The sequence below is a fragment of the Manis javanica genome, chromosome X, assembly GCF_040802235.1.
Source record: "Manis javanica isolate MJ-LG chromosome X, MJ_LKY, whole genome shotgun sequence".
In the NCBI taxonomy this organism is placed as follows: Eukaryota; Metazoa; Chordata; class Mammalia; order Pholidota; family Manidae; genus Manis; species Manis javanica.
The window spans coordinates 107593045-107617364 of record NC_133174.1 but is presented as its reverse complement, the minus strand read 5'-3'; the positions used below and the strand labels follow the sequence as shown (position 1 = coordinate 107617364).

General features: G+C 38.7%; 1 protein-coding gene across 1 annotated transcript in view; it reads left to right on the top strand.

The window, feature by feature from the left end:
- Positions 1-24320, top strand: part of DOCK11 (dedicator of cytokinesis 11) — a 168240-nt gene that overhangs the window by 127607 nt on the left and 16313 nt on the right. Inside the window, 6 exon segments of the mRNA XM_073227341.1 lie at positions 2232-2414; positions 6503-6616; positions 8816-9031; positions 9119-9176; positions 17176-17282; positions 23126-23248. Coding sequence (XP_073083442.1) covers positions 2232-2414; positions 6503-6616; positions 8816-9031; positions 9119-9176; positions 17176-17282; positions 23126-23248 — 801 coding nt within the window.

Sequence of the window (24320 nt, the reverse complement as noted above, 5' to 3'; positions counted from 1 at the left end):
AGTAAGGTAGTAACAGATTTGTATTAAGAGCAAATTATGCAGGCAGGGAAAAATCTCTTTAAAAAGTACTGTTGAAGATGGATTGGGTGATACTAAAGGCAGTAAGAGGACTTGTTGCAATAGGCTAGATAGGAGATGAGGGCCCCAGGAAGTCAGTGACAGTGGAGATGGGAAGTCAAAGGCAGATAGGAGACATGGTAAGGAGGTAGAATTTACATAACTGGGTCCTCAGTTCGCTGATTGGATAGTGGGATACGATGGTGAAATACAGGAAAAAGACTACATTTGGGGTAAAAGTGAGTAAGTTCTGTTTTGTGGGCCTATTGAATATAAGGTGTCTATAGGACATCCAGTTAGAGCTGTTAGGATTGACAATTGGATATAAAGATTTTTGCTCCGGGGAGCTAGACTTGGAGTTCATCATCCATGCATTCATCTATACTTTTATTTATTGAACACTTTCTTTCCATCCAGCACTATACCAGGTACTAGAGATACAGTGGCGGAAGTAACAAAAGAAATACATTCTCTGCCCTCAGGAGGCTTTCAGTCTAGTGGGGAGGGAGAGAGACATTAAAACAAGTAAATAAAATAGTAATTATAATAAATTCAAGGTTCTGCGATAGAGAATAATCAGCTATCCTGTGGAAGGTACCTTACTTTAGATAGGTTTATGACTTGGAAAATGAGACCTGAATAATGAAAAGGGGCCAGCTGTATAAAAAGCTCAAGGAAAAATACTCCAGGGAGGTCATGTATGCAAAGCCCAAGTTGGGAAAGAGCTTGAAATTCTGGGAACGGAGAGACCTAGTATAGCTGGAGCATAGTGGACTAGGGAGATCACCAACATATGAGTGGTAGTTGAAGCCATGGGAGTGGTTTATTTTCCCCTGGAGAGTATATAGAGGAAAACCCGCCAGCCCCCCCAGAAAAGTAATACATTGGAGAAAAACAACCTACAGGGGGTTAGAAGAGGAAACTGTAGAGATGAGAGGGAGCAGTCATAGAAGAAAGAAGAAAGGCCAGAAAGAAGAATATCATGGAAATCAAAGGAGAAAAGAGTTTTGACATTATTGTGGGGTACAGAGTGGTCTGGTAAGATAAGGATAAAGGGGGGCCATTGGAACTGGCAGTGAGGAGGTCAGTGCTTTTGGCCATTGCCCACTCCAAGAAATGACATAGGTAGCAGCTTACATATGGTAGGTAAATTACACTGCAGCTGTGTTAGAGTATCTTGCCCAGCAAGATTTGGTTTAATCTGGTGAAACTCTTGATGAGATTTCCCAATTGCCAATCAGAAAACCTTTATTAGACATTCATTATCTGCATAGCTTTGCACTTGGTGTTAAGGTGATAAAAAGAAGATAGATTCCTATAACATGGGTCTAACTTCAAGATTCCCAAGAAATAATTTTGAAAAGGTGGCCCTCTAGCTTCACACTCTCTGAAAAACATCCATTGTGTACCCTGAAGGAACTTCCTACTTGCTTGCCTAGACACATAAGAGCAGGAGATTATTACAAGCTTCTGTCACATGGATAGTTGATCTTCTGCAAAGCAGACTAAATACATTTTCAAAGGAACAGCCCCCTGGCGTGGCTGTTTTGAGGATGGACAGTCACTTTTGTATTCTTCTTCTGTGCCAACATGTATCTTAATCAACACGGCCTATGAGTAGAAGATACAGGAGTGTATGTCTGTATGTGTACACTTCATCTGTTCCTCATTTTGTTAAAAGGTCAACTTTACTCACTGAGTAGATTCCTGTTAGAATTTTCTCAGCATATGGAAGTTCATAATATGAGGAACTGTTTAAGTATAGAGCAAAAGAGTAGGTAATACAGATTCTTTCCCATTTTTAAGGCCCTGATTGAGACCTACGATTTATTCATCATTTCAGTCATTCATTCAATACATAGTCTTAAGAACCTACTTATCACCTCTTCCAGACCATCATGCGCTCTTCTCAGATCTGTAGCATTTATTGTCGGTACTCACATTTTCATAGTGATTTGTATACTGACTTTAAGACATTGTTCTGTCATTGACACATGCTGGTCTTTGTTTTTAATTGGCCCGGGTTCTGTAGATCAGAGCCCTGGCCTTAGGTTGGTTTTGTATCCTCAAACACCCGGCATCATTTTGAGTGAGAACATAATAGACACTTGATAGTTGGTTGATTTTTATGATTGGGTTTTCAGATACTTAGGTATGTTTTTCCTGTTCCTTAGTTTCCCTCAGCCTTTTTCAAAGGCAGGGTAAACATGTGTGCTGCATTTTGCTATGAGGTTTTGAAGTGCTGCACCTCGAAGATTAGCTCCACCAGGAATGAAGCATCTGCCCTTCTGTACCTCCTGATGAGGAACAACTTTGAGTATACCAAAAGGAAAACCTTTTTGAGGACACATCTGCAGGTCAGTGAAAATCAAAGCTCCTCTTCTTTCTTCTATTTAATCCTTAGCCTCCAGATCAAGATCTAGAGCTACACAGTCCAGTACAATAGCTATTAGACACATGTGGCCGTTGAGCCCTTTAAGTGTGGCTAATCCAAATTGAGATGAGCTGTAAATATAGAATACACATTGGCTTTTGAAGATGAAGTACCAAAAAAGTAAAGTATCTTAACTGTTTTATATTGACTCTGGAATGAAATGATATTCTGGTGTATCTATTGGACAGCACTGCTCTGGAGCATAGGTGTTAAGAGCATAGACTCTCGCTCAGATCCCAGGTCTCCTACACTCTGTGTGACCTCAAGCAAGTTACTTCCTTAGTGTCTCAGTGCCTCAGTTTTTTCATATGTAAAATGATGGTAAACATGCATACCTACCTCATAGGGTTCTTGTGAGGACTAAATGAGCTGATTAAATAACAAACAAAATACTTGTTCAGTATTCCATACCTAGTAATACAGTTTGCGTTTTTTTTGTGGTTCAGCATGCCCCAGTTAATAGAAACATGAGAGACAGCTCAAGGTTTAGTACAAAGCATAGACTTTGGCATCAGACCTACCTGGGCTTCAATCATAAATCAACTACTTCCTTAGTCACTGGGTGACTCCTAGGCAAGTTATTCAATCTATCTTAACTGTTTGCCTCATCTGTAAAATGAAGCCAAGTGTGTTTCCCCTTGCAGGGTTATCATGAGGGTTAAAACTGAAGTGTGTGTACAGTGTCTACAGTGTAATAGACATTTAGTACATGGTACTTGTCAGTCAATATCTGCGTGTTTGTTGCGTATTTGATGAAACAGCTCTGAGCTAAACCACAGTTGGGACTTCTTGGCTCAGTAGGCCTCTTTGTGATATGGGAAATCCTTGGACAGATTTATATCTTCACTGCCATGCTCTGTCTCATTAGAGTTGTTTATCAGAAACTGAGTTATAAATGGGGCAGCTGCCACAAACAGCTTTTTAGACATGTCATCAGTAATGTGAAAATCTGATAGGAGTATATGCTTCCTATAAAAACCTGTCATGTAGTTACTTTTGGATACTAGGGTCAGCATTACATGTTAGGACTTTTACTATTGGCTTTTCTACAAGGTGTCACTCGAATACCACCTTCCCCCTAAACATTTCTGCAGTTAGTGTGCCAGTATGCCTGACATTCCCCATTAGGGTCCCTTCTTCTGGGTCAAAGCATCAGTCCTCTCAGGTCCTTTATTCAAATTAAAGTGAACTAATAAATATGAAGTCTTAGAACCATGTCTGGCACATAGTGAATATTCAATAAAGGGTCAAGATTATGTGTGATTTCTTTAATCCTTGTAACTCTATAAAGTAGGTATTGTTACCATCCCTGCATTACAGATGAGGAAAGTGAGGCACAGAAGTGTTAAATAATTCCCAGAGCTACACAGTAAATAATTGATAAAGTCAAGATTTGACTCTGGAGCCTGTATTCAAAGCTCCTAAGTATTCTGCTTCCCAGGTTCAGGGAAAAAGGATCCAGCCATTAACACCTTAGCATGAATCATTCAGACATTCATCAAAGGAGCTTGAGAGATTAAAATGTGCCATCAAAGACCATTATATATACTGCTATCTAAACTAGGTAGGCCCTAGTCAGAAAAAAAAAGAGAGCTGAGGTGCTGGAGTTTTTGGAGTTCGGCATGCTGAAATCGACTAGTGAGAAGGAATGAGAAACCACCAAAGAAAAATGTCATTTAGTCCCATCTTTGCCAGAGCTACTTCCTAGCAAGCATATTCAGAGTAGAGACCTGACCACTGTTACACAGGTTCACTTTTATGAGAACAGTTTTAGATCTAGCTGTGCTAAGAGTTTTTTTTTTTTTTTTTTTTTTGAGAGGGCATCTCTCATATTTATTGATCAAATGGTTGTTAACAATAAAATTCAGTATAGGGGGGTCAACGCTCAATGTACAATCATTAATCCATCTCAAGCCTAATTCTCGTCAGTCTCCAATCTTCTGAAGCATAACGAACAAGTTCTTACATGGTGAACGAATTCTTACATAGTGAATAAATTCTTACATGGTGAACAGTACAAGGGCAGTCATCACAGAAACTTTCGGTTTTGATCATGCAATATGACCTATAAACAATCAGGTCAAATATGAATATTCGTTTGATTTTTGTACTTGATCTATATGTTGATCCCCCATTTCTCCTACTACTATTATTATTTTTATTTTTAATAAAATGCTGAAGTGGTAGGTAGATGCAAGATAAAGGTAGAAAACATAGTTTAGTGCTGTAAGAAGGCAAATGTAGATGATCAGATGATCAGGTGTGTGCCTATGGACTAAGTATTAATCCAGGCTAGACAAGGGCATCAAGACATCCACGGATGCAGAAGATTTCTCTCAAAGCAGGGGGGGTGAGGTTCTGAGCCTCACCTCTGTTGATCCCCAAATTCTCACCTGATGGCCCCCCTGCGACTGTGCCTGTCTTAGGTTGTTCCTCCCTTGAGGAATCTTACCCGTCTCTGGCTAACCAGTCATCTTCCGGGGCCATACAGGGAAATGTAAAGTTGGTAAGTGAGAGAGAAGCCATATTGTTTGCAAAGGTTAGCTTTTTACTTCTTTGCAGATTTATGCCCTGTGGCTTCTATGCCCAGCACTTGTCTCAAGGTATCTTTACCACCTGGAGGAATTATGATACTCGGTAAATTCGATATGAGGCACGAATTCTATTTAAGGGTTGTAATTAGGAAGGAAGAAGAAAAGCTATAGATGTAGCATATGAAGGAAACTTGGGAGGATTGATTATTTCTTTGACATATCTTCTTGTATAGTACCTTAAGTATGTATAGGTTTTAAACTACTAACTAATTTGCACACATATATTAACATAATAGGAATACGGTGACATAAACAAAGCAAATCTATAATTACCATCCATCTCCAGTGAAGCCAAGAAAACCATTTAGGCACCCTAGGCATTTGTGAAAATTTATCTATGATATGATGGATATTGTCCAACTGTACTTGAACCATCAGACAAATTAAAGCAGCCCATTTCTGGGATCTGTTCACATCCCATATGTTCTTTTAACCATAGATAGTCTATAGTCATGAGATTTTGGAGTGCTACAACTTGCACCCCTCCCAACTCCTGGTTGAGTTCCAACAGTACAGATCCGGTCAAATTCGTTGTCTCACTGTATGCACATGCCAGCCTAGACATCTCCCTCCTCATTCTTATGGCAAGTCCAGGAGATGGTGGGCTGGATGCAGCCACAACCGCAGCCTCGTCCGAATCCCTGTGGAGGCTTTTTGATGATCATCCCCTGGCACAAGTCCTCCAGAGAGTGCTGATGCCGGAAGCTCCTCCTCATATCGTATCTTAGTTCATTTTCTGGGTATCCAAGCTAGGCCTTGATCTCCTGCATAGGAACAAACAGACCCTTTGCCCACACTTTGACATGCCCTCTATACCACTGTGCAGAACTCATTGGAGGTCAGCACAGAGGAACTGCTTTTTTTTTTTTTATTAAGAGAAAGGAATATTATCAGAAGAGAGTACCTCCATAGCTGATCATCTGACACCCTTTAAGTGATCAACATTAAGGATATTTAAAGCATGCGTTGATCTTTGATTTACCAATAGTTTTATCCTGTTAAGGAGTAATCCCCCTTTTCCTTCTTTCTTTCTTTCTTTCTTTCTTTTTTTTTTTTTTTTAAATTTTTAATCTACACTTACATGAAGAATACTATGTTTACTATGCTCTCCCCTATATCAGGTCCCCCCTAACAACCACATTACGGTTACTGTCCATCAGCTTTGTGCTAAGAGTTTTGAAAACATTTTCTCATCTAATCAAGACAGGTCCCAATAAAATTTGAAACTGGAGCCTCTGAAGTCACTGTTTCACTAGAAGAATTTAAACCCCTCATGTGTGAAGAAAATAGACTACAATGAAACCATAATCTTTAAAAGAAGCATTTCATATGAGTGCTTATGGGCTTATACAATGATGAAAAGAAACAGCACTTGTTCAAAAGACATTTGAAAAACAATGTTTGCTTCTTCCCACAGATAATAATTGCTGTAAGCCAGCTGATAGCTGATGTAGCACTAAGCGGAGGATCAAGATTTCAGGAGTCTTTATTCATTATCAATAATTTTGCAAATAGTGACAGACCTATGAAGGTATGTTCTCACTTCAAGTAATGAATTAAAACCACCTTCACTACCGGGAAAGTTTACCCTCCTGCAGTTAAACTGTCGTTCAATTCACAGCTTTGGATAGTATAGAGCGGATGGAATACGTAGCACCTAGAACACTGCCAGGTACATAGCAGACTAGTTGAATGGATGGATGAATGACTATGCTGTGTCTGCACAGTTGTTGTGGCTAGTGGGATTTGAATTTTTTTCTGGGCTTGATTTCTAAACTTAGAAAAAGATCCTTCTGTAACAGTTGTTATCATTTTTAATATTGGTTAACTAAGCACTGAGTTTGAAATTTCACAAATACTTTTTAGAGTAGTTAACAGTTGCCTGTTCCATTGCCAGCAGATGAGGAATAGCACAGAAAGGGCTTGTTATTTGATTATTTCCTGAGTTTCAAGAATCCTCTGTTAGCTGATTGTGACTTTGCCATAGGTACTTATTGGCAAATCCAAGTCCAGGGCTGTTATTCTTAGGCACCAGCTGGCTGAGGCCAAGCCCAAGACCCTGACCTTCCATCATTCCTCTTTCTTCCCTGTATGCTTAGAACCTATAACATTTTAAAAACTCATGTTGCATGGAGAGCAGGTTCTGATCTTTAGTGATATATGTGTACAAGGGAAGAAGAGTCCTTTGCCAATAGAAGACTTTTCCTCCCAGAGGAATCATCCCCACTCTTGGGAAAGGTCATCATCCAGCATGCTTTGACAATATTGTGTGAAAAATGAAAATCTCACAGTCACAGCATACTTGATGTTTGGGACGTGGAGAATCTATGTACCAAAAAATGATTCCCATAAGAACATTGCTTAGACTGATTTAAAAGAAAAAAAGCGCTGAGTAGTGCCAGCCGTTCCCAGGCTGGGAAAGTTTGCTTTTCAGTCAGTTCTGCTGGTTCCCCAGGAGATCAGTATATGCTTCAACTAATCCCATGAGCACATAAACAACTTCAGTTGTTTAGGATCTTATATTCTGAGAGTTTATTTTACTAGTCATTAACCATCCTTAATTCCATGTTAGATAAAAGTTGGATTAGCAACTTCTTCAAACTAAATGGGGTCTATTTTAGCTCCCCTTTTTCATAACTTAGTTCTGAAATGACTTAGTTTTATTTTGGTAGGGCAGTTGTTACCATTAAACCCTGTGGTAACAAGCTATGGCTTTTCCCCAATAAATGGAATCTCTATTCATATATAAGAAGGAACTTTATGTATGTAGTTATTACTTCTAAAGGGATCAGGAAGGCACTCTTTAAAACCGTTTCTTCCACATTTGGCTATACTAACAGAAAAGCTCCCTAACTCTTGTACTTGTCCTTAACTTACTGTCTCGGAATCCTGCAGATAATGGTGATTACTCCAGTGGAATTAAGAGGAAATGATAGGACTTTCTTAATAGTGACCAGGATAAAGAGAAAACTAACTTAGTGGTTTTGAGAAATAAAAATGACACTTTGTGAGAGGTTGATAATCTCTTTAAACTCTTCAGAATGTTCAGTGATTCATAATCTCTTATTTGTATAAGTGGAAATTTTCACAATATGGTTTTCACCTTAGTGGATAGGATAGGTACACTTGTCAGTGAGAAGGAGTGTGGCCAAGAAGGCTAGCTCTAGAGCCAGACTGCCTGGGTGTAAATCCTCTCTCTACCACTTACCAACTGGGAGACTTTAACCAAGCTACTGAGGCTGTGTGCCTCAGTTTCCCTTTGGTAAAATGAATTATAATGGTATTTAATTCATAGGGTTGTTATGAAAATTAAAACATAAGGCCCCTAGACAACTCCCTGATACATGTAAGCTGTCTATGTTTAGTTACTGTTGTAACTCAAATTACACACTAATGGCGAATATAGATTATTCTCATGGCTGTAGAACTCACAGTGGAGGAGCTGGGGTTCAAAACCAGATAGTCTGGCTCCAGAGTCCATGCTTTTATATATTGTGAATATGCTGTTGTCAAGTTCAGATGAGCCTTCAAAGCCTGAGCTAGTTGGATATTTTTAAAAAACGAATTGAAAAGAAAAGCTCTTTAGATACGCCACAGGTCAAGAAGCAAATACCAACCACTGTAACAAGGAGTATGAGCCATGTTATTCCATTCCCAGGATTGGATGCCAAGGCTTAGAGCACATCAGTAATATTGATAAACATGTCTTTTCTGTTTGTTTTGGAATTAGGCAACTGCTTTTCCCACAGAAGTCAAAGACTTGACCAAGAGAATCCGTACCGTTCTTATGGCTACGGCGCAAATGAAAGAGCATGAGAAAGACCCCGAAATGCTTATTGACCTGCAGTATAGCTTAGCCAAGTCCTATGCAAGCACCCCAGAGCTCAGGAAGACCTGGCTTGATAGCATGGCCAAGATTCATATTAAAAATGGAGATTTTTCAGAGGTGACTATTCAAGGCTTTGTTCTAAATGCATCCCTGCAAAAGCCCTGGGGCACATTCTGACAGTTCTTCTTTGTCACCTCTTTCTAGGCAGCGATGTGCTATGTCCATGTAGCAGCTTTGGTTGCAGAGTTTCTTCATCGAAAAAGTAAGATATTTCTCTTCTTTGAGATGGGGTGCATTTCCATTAGCACAGGGGTTCTTACCTTTGTAGCTTGCAGCTATGAATGTGATATAATTGAGCTCTGAAAAATACATTCACCTTTAGTCCCATTTGGTGTTAAAGAGAAGCTGTTGTAAAAGAAAACCAGATTGTTCGTTTTGCCCTCTGTGTTCATGAAGAGTACAGGGATAAGTTAAATAGTACAGGGCCAGGCCCAATGCTCAATGTTTATTTTTCCAGACTGTCTCCCTGGAAGACTGCCACAAATTAAATTATTCTCAGGGCTCATGAAATGCTCTGGATAATACAAATGACTTACTTTGCCCTCATCTACCCCAACTTCACTAACAACTGCTCACAGATTATATATCTCTGCAGCCACTTTAGGGCAATAATACCTTGGTGTTAAAAGGGAGGCAGCACATCAGCAAGATGGCTGAATAAGACATTATTTGTTTGTGTACCTCCGACAATTGGGGATCCAGCACCATATTTAAAGGGACCTAGGCAGAATCGCGCCCACCAGTGCGCCAGGTAATAGGCTGGCAGAGCTCAGTCCTGGCTGTGGATCGTGCAGTGGCCCATGAACTGGCTGCGGCCCCTCTCAGCTACAGTCCAAGAGCCCCTGGAGAACCTTGCCATAGATAAGAGAGCCTTGGTGGAAGTCCAGGTGTGCGGTAGAGAAGTTCCAGCATGCTGTTGGAGCAAACCAAATACAAGTTTGGGTGCGTTGGAGAGAGTAATAAGGAAAAATTTTGACTTGACTTGTGTCACCCCTTTCTTCAAGGTGGCACAATTCAGTGCCAGGAGAGACTTTCTTGCCCTTGATCTCTTCTGTAGGGAAAAGTGAGAGCACTCTGAGTGGGGACCTGGCTTCCCCAGCAGTACAAGGTACTGCCAAAGAGGCCCATTTCTCTCTTACCCCATCAAGAGTGCTCAGTCGTGAGCTGCGTAACTTGGAGGTGGGAGAGCTGCAGATGGACTCTCAGAGTACATTAAAGGGACACAATCCTGCTAACTGCATCCCGTGATCTTCTCCATCAAGAAGCCCTCCAGCTGACCCACAGGCACCCCCAGTGGTATGTCTTCCTGATACTGGTTGACTGTAAGCTTTGCCAGATGGCTAATGAGCACATAGAGAAAGTTGGCCAGAATCTGTGAGTCAGACAGAGACCACAAACTTGAGCTTTAGCACCACTCTTGGGAAAGCAAAAGGGGAGCTTGTTGGCACATGCCCTGGTATGTTGCGCGAGAGAGGGAAGGCATACAAGCTTAGGAATTTTTCCACAAAGGGGATCAAGCAATGTGGAACAGTATCCATTAGATGGCCTGTGAAAGCCTCAGAATCCCTAGCTGGGCAGATGGAAGGTAGTTCTCTCCCAAAGGCACTCAGTAGTTTGGAGGTAACTGCTCCTTCAAATGTGAAGACAGCAACACAAGACTTTAAGGAACGTGAAAACTAAAGGAAACGTGACACCACCAGTGGATGACAATGATCTGCAGTTTGCCTGAAAAAAAGTCAAAATAGCTGTCTTAAGTGGCTCGGTGAGCTACAATAAAACAAAAAAGACACTCAGGAAAACAATACACGAACAAAACAAGAAGTTAAAGAGAGAGAAATCTTAAAAAAGAACCAAGCAGAAATTCTAGAGCTGAAGAATGTAATGAATAAAGTGAAAAATGCAATAGAGACTATTACCAGCAGAGTGGATCGTGCAGAAGAAATAATCTGTAAATTAAAAGACAGGACCTTTAAAATTGCCTAGTTAGGGGAGAACAAAGAAGAAAGAATGAGAAAGAGTGAAGAAAGCCTGCATGATCTGTTGGACACCATCAGAGTCCCAGAAGGAGAAGAGAGGATGAAGGAGACAGAAAGCATATTCAAAGAAATAATGTCTGAGAATGTCCCAAATCTGGGACTCTTTCAGGAAGCTCATAGACTTTTTCAGGCAAACAAAAGCTGAGGGAGGTCATCACCACTAGGCCTTCTTTACAAGAAATGCTGAAAGGAGTTCTGCAAGCTGAAACAAAAGGGTGCTAATTAGTAAGGTGGGTCTATATGAATAGATGAACAATCTGTGGCACTAAATACAATGGAATATTATTCCAAGAAAGAAATCCTGCTATTCATGACAACATCGATGGACCTTGAAGGCATTATGGTAAGCCAAATAAGTCAGGCAGAGGAAGACAAATACCATGTAATCTTTTTATGTAGAATCTATAAAGTTTAATTCCTAGAAACAGAGAGTAGAATTGCTGGGGGATGGGGAAAATGGGAAGTTGTTGGTCAAAAGGTACAAACTTTCAGTTACAAGATGAATAAGTTCTGGAGATATAATGTAGAGCATAGTGATTATAGTTAATACCATATACTTAAAAGTTGCTGAGCGATAGATCTTAAATGTTGTTACCTCCCCCAAAATGATAATTATGTGTGGTGATTAACGCTACTGTGGTAATCATTTCACAGTATATATGTGTATCAAATCAGCACGTACATTAGAATTTTATATATCATTATGTACCGATTAATATCACAATAGAGCTGGGGAGGAATAGAAACTAAAAAAACGGAGTCATGGCCTTGAAGGGCTTCAGGATCCAACTGGTCTAATTCAGCAATCTGCCTGAAAGCTTCCCCAGTATTGCTGACTTCTGTAGTAACTACTCAAATAGAACAGTTGAGTTAGGTTTAAAAACTGATTGGCAATAGACATTGCCAAGAAATCATAAACTATCACAATGGCCAAGCCACTTCCTTAAGGCAATTGCTTGAGTAATATTAGGGCAAAATGCAATCATCTTGTGGGAGTCCTATTACTCTGGTTGTGGCTATGAGAACACAACCATGTTTTGTTGTTTTTTGATTCCAGAATTCCTGCCATTAACTATATATATATATATATATATATATATATCTTTCACTTCACATGAAAGGCTCATTGTCTGATTGCCTCTTGTAATACCATCCACATGGAGAATCTCTTGCTAAAAAGAGTCTTCCTGAACATGGTATCATGACTAAAATGTAGATGCATTTTACTTATACTTTAGAATAACACTTAGATTGTTCAAATGAATTTTAGTATCAGTCTGTTTGAAATTGGTATATTCTAGTTTGCTCCTTTTAGTACATATGTAGTTTTCAAATGGAGAATGATTAACAAAAGAAGGCCCTGTTTGAGGGTTTTTTCTATATCACTGGTCTGCCTGTGAAGTTATGGTAAAAATAAATAATTGAAATCGCACACCTATAATTCCAGATAAACTACAAAAATTGTATGACTCCTAAACACAGTACTAAATAAATTTTTGGGTGTATCTTTCAGACAAACTGGGTTAATAATTATCTTTTTAATTAGTAGAAATCTGAAATAAGAGTTTTATATCCACTAAGTATAAAACTATAGCATTTAGATACTGAAAATAGTTAAGTATATTAAAATGTTTCCCTAGAACTTTTTTCACAAGTGCAAAGACCTTAAGACTAAGCAAAAATTAAGAATTATTTATCTCCCATTAGCAATCCTTAAGCTTTAGAAATATAACTATAGCATTGGACAAAACAGCAACTAAAATAGAATATAAATATTGTGGTTTTTTGGTTATTAGCTTGAGGCAGCTAATCTGAGCACCAAACAAGGGGATGTGTTTCAACAAGTGGAAATAGTGTTTTAAACTCATCACTTAAATATGTATTTCATAATACCTTGAAGGCTTTTTAGAATTTATTCTTTCTAGAAATCAAAGAGCTCTTCTCGAGTAGGAAAAAATGATGTTTTTCATTTTAAACAAAAAATAATGTTAAATTTAGGAGATGTTTATATATTTATACATAAGTGCCATCTATTTTAAACCTGGAAAATTCTACTTGCTTAAGTTAGAAAACCTTATTCTAAAATAGGGGCAGTAGTAAAATCCTCAGGGTTTTCCCCCCTTAGCTTCAGTCATTCAAATGATCCAAAACACCTTTTTTTGTTCATTAGCTGATTAAACCATTAATAGTTACACCAAGGCAGACTACAAATTTAAAACACAAGTTAAGATCTTAATCTGGGGGGGAAAAACCCAATCTCTTAAACTGTCATCTACTCTGAGAACTCCATGATCTAGATAAGACCTGGATATTCACAAAGTAAATAAAAATACATTTGAGAGCACAACAGAAAGAAACTGTTTATTTGCACTTAGGACAAACTTATGTAACAAAAGTCATCGAGCAATTCTAGAACCCTTTCTTTTCTATCATTACATGTCTTTTGATAATGAAGACAAAGGGAAGGAGAATTAGAGTATATTTTAAATCTGTGACCTATTCAATTGCCAAAATTTTTGTTTTCTGAAAGTCCTCTACCATTTCTCTTGAAATCATTATAAGGTTTTTTTAATCAAGTTGGAATGAAATACTTCTTACCAGCAGACACACTGGAGACAGCTGTTCTCCCATTTCATTTTTTAAAAAAAAAACTTTAAGAAAAGAAGTGGTTGCCTAAGCAAGCAAGGGCTTGGGCTCCTATTCCTCAGAGGTGAGTACAGAACACCAGTGAGGAACCATTTCTAGATCCTTGTTGTCATGTTTCAGGCACTGAACTGAAAGGCAGAACGTAGGGGTGTAGTTCTCCCTGCCCCAACCCCCATCCTTTAACTTCTTTCAGGCAACCAGAACTCTTGCTCTTTATATCAGAGAGACCTTAAGGATTATCATTCTCAGCCTTTTACCCTAAGTTACCTCCAAGTGGTGATACTGGATATTAGTTTCTCGTGCCCCCCAAAATTTAAAATGAAAACAGGTCTAAATTCCCTTGTTTCTGTTTTGCCTGCAAACCTCAGAATGTTCTAGATTTCATTCTCTGGAGGCTAGACTTCCTGTACCTCTCCCTCTCCTTTTCCTGAGAGAGGACACAACTGTTTCCCCCTGGGAAGATAAGAGTCAAATCTCTGCATTCTTCCACCACCACATAGCATCTGAGCTTCAGCAAAGCTTTAGGCCTCTAGGCCTCCCCCATTAATGCAGAAAAAGGAATTTCCTTTCTCATAGAATTTGCCCTTCTCATTCCTTACAGGGCAGTGTTGCTCCCTTTCCCAAGTCTTTGTACCCAGAATCTGATAGCTCAAGTTCTACAAAGCTTTTTATTCCATAATTCCTTCTTAATCGCAACTTTTCCCCTTTCTGCCCTTCCCTCAGGACACTTTCCTCTCATCCTTCTGCCTAGCAGTCTTATTTTACCAAGGCTCAGACTGCTGCTCTGTCCTCCAACTCTCCACTGTTTTCGTGGGATACTGGCACTTAAGGTAGTGGTTCTTCTTGGACAGTTTGCATCTTTCCCCAGGGCAGTAATCAGGAACACGGATGCTACAGCTATGAAGGGCAAGGCCAGGAATCCAGAAAGATTGATAGGATGAGATCTCTCAAACTCCTGCCTCCCTCTGTTAGGGTATATATACTGGCCACTGCTAGGTTCAGCAACTCATTGATCCCAAAAATCTTTCCACGACTAAAGGAAGTCAGAATTTTCCCTAAGCATTTTAAGGATGCTAACAAACCAAACAGTCCTCATATCATTGGATAGCTTTGTGGGTGTTGATAACTCAAGTCAACAAGGGGATATAGTCTCCTCTGGATAGAGGTAGGTCATCAGGCGTAGGAATCAACACGCTTAGCAAGATTAGTGGACTTTGAAGCTAATGATCCGCAATGGTAGTCTTCATACCAGATGAGGCAACAAATTCTACAACTGGGTGTTGACCTCTCTGTTTCTGAGGAGAAAGATAACCTATTGTCCTACTTAAGATGTACACCACAAGGCTCTCTCCCAAGATATTTTAGCTTCATCTGACCTCAGGCATAAGAGTCTGTCCCTTTTTGTCCTTCCCGACATCACAGCATTCTAGAAAAACCCTAGATTTGGGAGTCACTTAAAATAATAATGTCCTCGGAGCACACAGGAATATTTTTTCCACCATCATGGATCTAGCTGTTTGAGGCTGTTCAAAGAAAAAGGTTGATCCTTTTCTTTGTTAAGGACTACCTGCTTTATAAGTTCACTCAAGTTTGGGTCCCTCTTCCTTATTGCCTAGCTCTTGATTTCATAGAGGTGATCAAGGGGAATGTTTTCTCCTAAATTTCAAAAAGTTCCCCTGATATACTACTCAGAGTGGCCCATGGGCCAACTACCAGTCTGAGAACTGTTTGTTACTGGTCCCCAATAAAATAAAGAGCATTATCCTGAATGTCAGTCAGCTGTGTCACTGAGCACACTGTTTAGTTCAACTGACCTTTTTTTCCTCCACATAGAAAGACTTTGTTCACGAAGGAAATGAGTTGATTTACATTCTGGTGTAGGTTTCTTATCTCATTGTGGTCTAGTGCTTTGAATAAAACTCTCCCAGAAGTCTGTAACCGACCATTTTAGGCATGCTTATCTTCAGAATGAAGTGTCATGCTCTGTCTTGAGTGTCTTTTATTACCTAATTTCTTTGTATAGAAACAGCTCTAAAGTCCATTGGGTCAAAGTAAATCTTGTTTTCTTTTCTGCCTCTCCTTTTTCTTTAACAGAAATACACTGCCTACTCCCTATGTGTTTCTCCATTCTTGAAAAAGTATTTCAAAATAATTCCAAAATTCCATCTCTCTCTCTCTCATAAAAGATAACTCATGTTCTTTCAAGCATCTTACCACAGGATGTATGTCTTCATTAGCTTTCATTTAGACAAGAAGAGTTGGCAGAATCCAAGCTCTGATGCATGACCTGTTTTTTCCACCAGAATTCTGAGAAATCTCAGTATGAGGTCTGGCTTTCTTAAACCTTCCTTCCCTGACCTCTAACCTCAAGAAGTTTACCAGATATTTCGCTGTTAGTAGGTCATTATTTGTAAGCATTGTTATTAGAGAAGTTGTAGAAAAATAGATTGCAATAGCCATCCCTTGTGACCAGCCATTTTTCACTGACTAGCAGATTCTATTGTAAGGAGGCTGAATTTTCCCTAAGCTAAAATAACAGCCCACTTAGATAAAGGTAAAAGTAGCCACAGCAGGAGTGTGTGGACATGTTTTCCTGTGCAGAATTGTAGGGCAACTATTTGGCCTTTTATACCCAGACTCTTGTTTGACAGTAACAGTTTAGTCCACAGTCCTACAGCAGCTGTCCTCAGCTTGTGCGCCCTTCCACCTTCCAGTGGTCCAGCTGCCAAATCACTTACTAAACCACCTGGCAGCAGTTATTCTCTCTACAGAAAACTAGTTTATTTACTGGTAGCTTTACTTGGTAATAATAACTCGAACACTTCTTACATGCTAGGTTCTGTTCTAAACACTTCATATTTCACTTAATTCTTATAAGGGAGCTATTCATCTCTACTTGGCAGACGATAAAACTTTTCACAGTCCTAGAGAAATAAACATGCCTAAAATCACACAATTAGTGATAGAGCTGGAGCTGTCTTCCTCCAAAAGCTCTGGTCCTTGGCAGTATCTGGTCCTGTTTCTCCAGAGATGCCACATTCCTGCCATCTCACTTATTTTTCTGCCCCTCTTACAAGCCCTAGGTTAGGCTACCTCCAACACCCCACATCCATTTCTAGTTCTCCAGTGAAATGAGGAATCAGGGATGGTTACCTGAAAAGTATATGCCCTCCTTGCTTAGGTGACAGTCCATAAACATACACAAAGTGTTTAGTAACAATTTTTACATCACACTAGAGAAACATTCACTATACTAGCCATTGAAGGGGATGCCAAGTCAGAGAATGGAATTTATTTGTAAAAGCTTGTGCTCATTTTCTGGGAAAAAGACTGGAAGAGTGTGTAGTAGACGGAAGGAATTTGTAAAATTCTTTTTTTGGTAACTGAAAATTGCACTTAAGACTGTGGCCATTACAAAAATATCTGTTTCTTTTTAAGGGTGACCAAGCCCTGTAAGGCTGTTATTTACAAACTGCTTTCTTAAGAGTAGATTTACTTCACTGCTGCTTCTTCACACAGAATTATTCCCTAACGGATGTTCAGTCTTCAAGAAAATTACTCCCAATATAGATGAAGAAGGAGCAATGAAAGAAGATGCTGGAATGATGGATGTCCATTATAGTGAAGTAAGATTCCAGGGCCTGCAATGCCAGTTATATAAATGTAACTTCTTAAAATCTGTATTAAACAATTATTAAAGCTAACTTAATTTGGAAGGTAACTTAAGAGTTGCTGAACTTGTAAGCATTAAAACTGCCCAGGGCAAAAATGTCCCTGTTTGGAATGTGAAACCCTGTCTCTGGAACTGTTCCTGTTGTCTGGTTTTAGAAATGCAGCATTTATCATCCTCAAATTACCATCCCACTAACGAGATCAGGGTCAACATACTTTGGAAAAATCTCCATCAAAAATACACTTAGCCATGTAACAGCCAAGCAGAATATGCATAAAAATACTTTAAAAATGGAAAATTTCTGCTCAGAACTTCATATGTGTAGTAAACAGCTTCAGTTGTCCATCAGGCAACAAATGTTTATTGACTTATGAGAAGGACTTACAGTGGAGCTATGAAGTAGTTAGATATGGCTAGTCCCTGACCTTCAATGTCTATCTGAAGAGATAATACACCTAAATGAGATGGGAGGAAGAAACAAGACAGCACCATTTGAATAATACAAACAGTATGCTCCATGCAAGGTCAAAGGCAAGAGAGAGAGAGAGAGAGAGAGAGAGAGAGAGAGGCCTTTGAGCTGAGATAAAACAGAGGAGGTATGATTAGAGAGAGATTTGAAGAATGAGGACCCCTGAAGGCCTTCTGAGGAGGAGACTAGCAGGGACAAAAGCTAAGAGGTGGGAAAGTATAAGGCATGTGTGGGGCACAATGAGTGGATCCCTTTGGCTAAACCAGTGGGTTCACATAGAGAAGAGTGAGAGTTGAGGTCAGATTTTGAGAAACCTTGAATATTTGGGATTTATTCAGTAGAATACTGAATTGCCAGCAAAGGTTTTTGAGCGGAGTAATGGCCAGATGAAAGCAAGGAAGAGGAAAGGTTAATGTGGTGGTAATGTGGGAGATGCACTGGACGTAGATGGATAGGGGCTGGAGGCAAAGGCTAAAGAGAGGGCTGCCCTAACGGATGGACGTGAGGCATTCAGGGCCTAAACCCAGATGGTGACAGATGCAGGAAACACTATGAGGAAAAGGGGAAGACTTGCTGGCTGTGGGAGGGGAAGAGTCAAGGTCGCTCTGAGATTTGGGTTTGGATATTACAGAAAACAACAGATGGGTGATTTTACAGGGAAGATGATGAATTCAGGTTTTTTTTGGTATCATTAATCTACAATTACATTAAGAACATTGTGTTTACTAGGCTCCCCCCTTCACCAAGTCCCCCCCCCCACATACCCCTTCACAGTCACTGTCCGTCAACATAGTAAGATGCTATAAAATCACTACTTGTCTTCTCTATGTTGCACAGCTCTTCCTATGCCCCCCACGCACTATACATGCTAATCGTAATGCCCTCTTTTCTTTTTCCCGCTCTTATCCCTCCCTTCCCACCCATCCTCCCCAGTCCCTTTCCCTTTGGTAACTGTTAGTCCATTCTTGAGTTCTGTCATTCTGCTGCTGTTTTGTTCCTTCAGTTTTCCTTTGTTCTTATACTCCACATATGAGTGAAATCATTTGGTACTTGTCTTTCTCCGCCTGGCTTATTTCACTGAGCATAATACCCTCTAGCTCCATCCATGTTGTTGGGAATGGTAGGATCTGTTTTTTTCTTATGGCTGAGTAATATTCCATTGTGTATATGTACCACCTCTTCTTTATCCATTCATCTACTGATGGACATTTAGGTTGCTTCCATATCTTGGCTATTGTAAATAGTGCACCGATAAACATAGGGGTGCATCTGTCTTTTTCAACCTGGAGTGCTGCATTCTTAGGGTAAATTCCTAGAAGTGGAATTCCTGGGTCAAATGGTAAGTCTATTTTGAGCATTCTGAGGAACCTCCATACTGCTTTCTACAATGGTTGAACTAATTTACATTCCCTAATGTTTTTGAAATAGAGCCATGTTGTTGAGTATATCAAGTTTGTTCCTTTTCATTACCAAATAATATTCCATTGTGCTGAGACATGATTTTTCTAATACAGTCTTCTGTTGGTGGATTTTGGATTGTGTCCAGTTTGGGACTATTAGGAATAAGGCTGCTTTAAGCCTTGTGCTCTGTGACCTTTTGTGGACATATGCTTTCATTTTTCTTAGTTAAATACCTAGGAGTGAAATTGCTGGATCCTAACAAAATTACACATTTAAATTTATAAGAAATTTCCAAAGAGTTTTTCAAAGTGGTTGAACCATTTTATAACCCCACTAGCAATGGATGAGAATTTCAGTTGCTCCACCTCCTTATCAACATCTGATGTTGCTAGTCTTTTTTTATTTTTGCCATTTTGTTAGGCATGAATTGGTATCTCATTGTTTTTTTGTTTGTAATCCCCTAATTGACTAATGATGTTGAACACTTTTCCATGTGCTGCTTTGCCTTTTGTATATCTTCCTTTCTGAAATGTTTGTCCAAGTCTTTTGCCCATTTTTAGAAATTGCATTGTTCAGTTTTTTGTTTTTGATTCATGGTAGTTCTTTCTGTATTTTGGATAAGTTCTTTGTCAGGTATATGTGCTGCTGATTTGTCTTTGACTTGTTCGTTTTTTCATTGAGTCTTTAATGAGCAGGAAGTTTCAGTTTTGATGAAGTACAGTTTACCATTGTTTATTGTTCTTTCTGTGTCTGGTGTGAGAAGTATTTGCTTACCTGAAGATTGTGAGGATGCTGTCTTATATGTTCTTCTATAAATTTGTCTCTGAGTTTTATGTTTAGGTTTATAATCTAAAATTCATTTTTGAGCATGAAATGAGGTAGAGGTTAGGGTTTATTTTTTTTTCTAGGCAGATGTTTAGATGGTCCACATCATTTGGGGAAAAATAAAACTTTCCTTTTGTCCTATTGAATTACTTTGGCACCTTGGTCATATTTCAGTTCTTTATATATGTGTGGGCTATTTCTTTCTGGTTGCTGTTCTGTACCACTAACCTGTTTGCCCATCTTGACAGCAATAATACACTGTTTTAGTTACTATAACTTTGTAAGTCTTTAAATCAGGTAGTGTTAGTCCTCCACATTTTATTCTTTCTCAAAGTCATTTTGGCTCTTCTCTATCCTTCGAATTTCCATATAACATTTAGAATAATCTTTTCTATTTCCTCAAAATAGCCTGTTGGAAGTCTTTTAGGGATTTTGTTAAATTTATATATCACTACATGGAGAATGGAGAGTTTAACGACGTTGAACCTTTCAGTCAATGAACATTTAATTTCTCCCATCAAAATTTTGTGATTTTTCAGGGTAGAAATCTTTTGCTGGATTTATTGTTAGATAAATGATGTTTTGCACAGATTATATTTACTGTAATACTATAAACAGTATTGCTTATTTTTCAATTTGTTGCTAGGATATAGAATACAATAGGTTTTGTATGTTGATTTTACAATCTGCAACCTTGCTGAGTCCTCTTATGGTCTTAATATTTGTATATTTCTTAGGATTTTTACACACAGTCATATCATCTGTGCGGACAGTTTCATGTTTGCTAGTCTGTATGCCGTTTCTTTTTCTTATTGTTCTGGCTACAACCTTCGATGTAGTGTTGAATGCAAGTGGAAAGAGCAGACACTCTTAACTTGTTCTCAAACTTTGAAGAGCATTCAGCCTGTAGGTTTCTACTAGATGCCTTTTATCAGATTGAGAAAGGTTTCTTCTATTCCTTCATCCCTGAAAGTTCTTTTTTAGTGTCATGAAGGGATGTTGGGTTTTTTCAAATGCTTTTTCTGCATCAGTTGCTGAGGATACCATTTTTCTCTTTTCTACTGTTTATGTGGCTTATTACACTGAATTTTTTCCTATTTGTAAACAAACTTTACATTCCTAGGATTCACTAGTTTGTAATGGATAAGATTGTTCCTACTGTGGAAGAGTCACAGCCTATTTGGAAAGTCAGATACATAGATAATGGGCAAGTATAGTGATAAATATTTAACCCAGTGAATTATCAGAGTAGGAAAAAAGGTGTCTAGTGTGTTGCTGCTCTTGCTGATCAGAAGGATGTTGGAAGAGGTAATACCTAAACTGTCTTAAAGAGGCTGATAAAGTGAAAGAGACTAAAGGGCAGAGGATAACAGCATGAACAAAGGTACCAAGGACAACACCATGGTGCTTCAGGGGAACTACTAATTCATTGTTACTGGAGCATAAAGTACAAGGCTGAGCATAGTGAATGATGAGATGACTGAAGTGTCGGCCACATCATTGCAAGCCTTGTGTGCCAAATGAAAGTACTTGTCCTTTGTTTTGTGCATGATGGGGAGCCTTCATGAGATTTTAAGAAAGGAAGAGGGACATAGTCTGGTTTGTATTTTAATTTGCACTCTATGACAGATACATTTGAAAGTGCCAAGGCTGGAGGCAGGAAGATCAATTGGAAAAAGAAAATGAGTTCTCAAACTTTAGTAATGAGAGTAGAAATGAGAGGAAGGGTCAGCCTTGAGAAATACTTAGGAAGTAAAACTGTCAGATCTTGGTGGTGAACTGATCAGAGATGAGTAAAAAGAGCATGTTAGTTTCCTAGGGCTGCCATAACAAAATGCACAAACTTGGTGGCTTAAAACAACTGAAATTTGTTGTCTCACATTTCTAGAGCTTAGAATCCTGAAATCAAGGTGTCATCAGGACTGTGTTCCTTCTGGGACACTGGGTAGCCTCCTTCCTTGCCTCTTCCTAGCTTCTGCTGGTAGCTGTTGATCTCTGGCATTCCTTGGCTTGTAGCTGCATCTGTCCAGTCGCTTGGTGTTCTCTGTGTATGTCTCAGTCTTCTTATAAAGACACTAGTCATGTTGAATTGGGGGCCACCTCACTCTCCAGTATGACTTCACCTTAACTAATTACATCTGCAGTGACCCTGTTTCCAAATAAGGCCACCCTCGGAGGTACTGGGCGTTAGGACTTTACCATATCTTTTTTGAGGGACGCATTTCAACCTATAACAGGATAAAGTCAAAACTGTTCTTAGTTTTCTACCTAAGGGTTTATAGGATGTTGCTACTGACTAGATAGAAAACGCAAGTCAAAGAGCTAGTTTGGGAAGAGGATGAATTTAAAACTGTCTAAAGGACATAAGGAAGGGCCATTTTAGCAATCAGTTCTGTAAGTCTGAAGAACATCCCTTTAAGAAAGAAACAAGTTGTTAACTTATGGATAGCATCAGTAATTGGCTTCATCCTCTTATTGTTGAAAATATGAGATGATGGCTCACAAAATAGGTTTTTTATGGCAGTTGTTACCATCCTGGCAAGGTCAGAGATCTCAATCTTGAGTTATTCTATCATTCTCACTAATTTTAGAACCAACAGTCAAGAAGGAACTGTATTTTAGCAAAATCATACTATTTAAATAAATGTCTATCACTGATACAACAGCATGAAAATTGTCAAATTTTCTTAAGACTTATGTGTAAATATAATTTTGATATAAAGGAAAAATAATGGGCATGTATAAGCTTAGACCTTATTAGACATTCTCAGTTTGGAACAAACAATACATCCCCTTTTAAAGATCCTCCTTCCCAATTTGTTACCATTTGTAAGTAGTTAACACCTTCCTTGTATAAATAAGCAAAATAAATAGATGTAGTTTACTATTGTCAATATTAATTTCATATTTTTAAGAACAGTTTCAATTTTAAATATTTCAAGTGTTTGATATAGAAAATAGGCACACAAGTATACTCCTGTGCATTTCATTAAATTTAGTACATTCTGTTTGTTCTTTATTAACTTGAAGTAGTTCAGCATTTATTTCCCAGAATGCTAAAATTATCTGTAATTCCTGATTGCACTTTGCTCTTCATGCAGGAAGTTCTGCTGGAGTTGCTAGAACAATGTGTGGATGGCTTATGGAAAGCCGAACGTTATGAAGTAATTTCTGAGATTTCCAAGTTGATCATTCCAATTTATGAGAAACGTCGTGAGTTTGAGGTAGGTAATTTAAACATTTGCATCACTGGCCTATACTGTGTTTTATTTTGGTCTTGCAAAAAATACTAATACAGTTATGTTACTGCTAAGCCACTATGTGTCCTCTGAAGAATATATTCTTCGTTATGATGACATTTCTATTTTAGAGAATATAGATAACAGTGTATCATTTTGATACATTGGTCCAATTTGAAAGTCACTATCCTTAAAAATCCTGTGAAATCCTGAAATTAGAATCCTACCTTATATACACATAAATTTCCAAACAAATTTCAGGGTAAAACATCCAAAATAGAAATTTACATTTTGATTATACCAGTGGTTCTCAAAATGTTATTTAGCAATCTCCTATTTTATCTCCCCTCATGGCATAAAATAATCAGTGTTGTCCTCACTAAACCTTCACTTAAAAAACCTATTGAATTTCCACGGTGCCCCAGAAGAGGCAGAGACATGATTTTATTCTTTGCGATTTGATGGTGATCCTAAAGGTGCTGGCAGATGACAATGGGGGAGGTAATGAGACAGTGGTAGCAGCCCTATTATGAGGAATATTTCCAGTCTAGTCTGCCAGATAAAACCGATGCTAAAAGGCAATTAATAAAGAATAATAGTGCAATGAACAGCTGTTGTCATGGGCACTGAACAGGAATTCTTTATATCAAGTCTCTCGGTCCACATTATAATTTCTGTCCCTCCTGTGCTGGCAAGTGGTGATGTAGCATTTGAGCCATTTTTTTAAAAAAAAGCAAAGCAGTTTATCCTTAAATATAGCAAATAGTCTGTCATTGTTGAAGTTTCCAAGAGTGAAAACACATACGTTTAATGTCATCTGCATAGTGTCCTAATCTGTGCTTCAAGGTGTCTCTGATCACACTCAGCTTTTCCTCTCTTTGTCATACCCATACTTTTGGAGCATACTGCGCATGCCTGAAAAATCATAGTGGAGTTCAAATGATTATATTAATAAACAAGTGTTAAAATAATTAAATCTAGGTCATATAAGTGGCAAAGAATAGCCCATGAGACAAGACAAGAATTGGCATTGCCCCTTTTCTATTAAAGCATTATA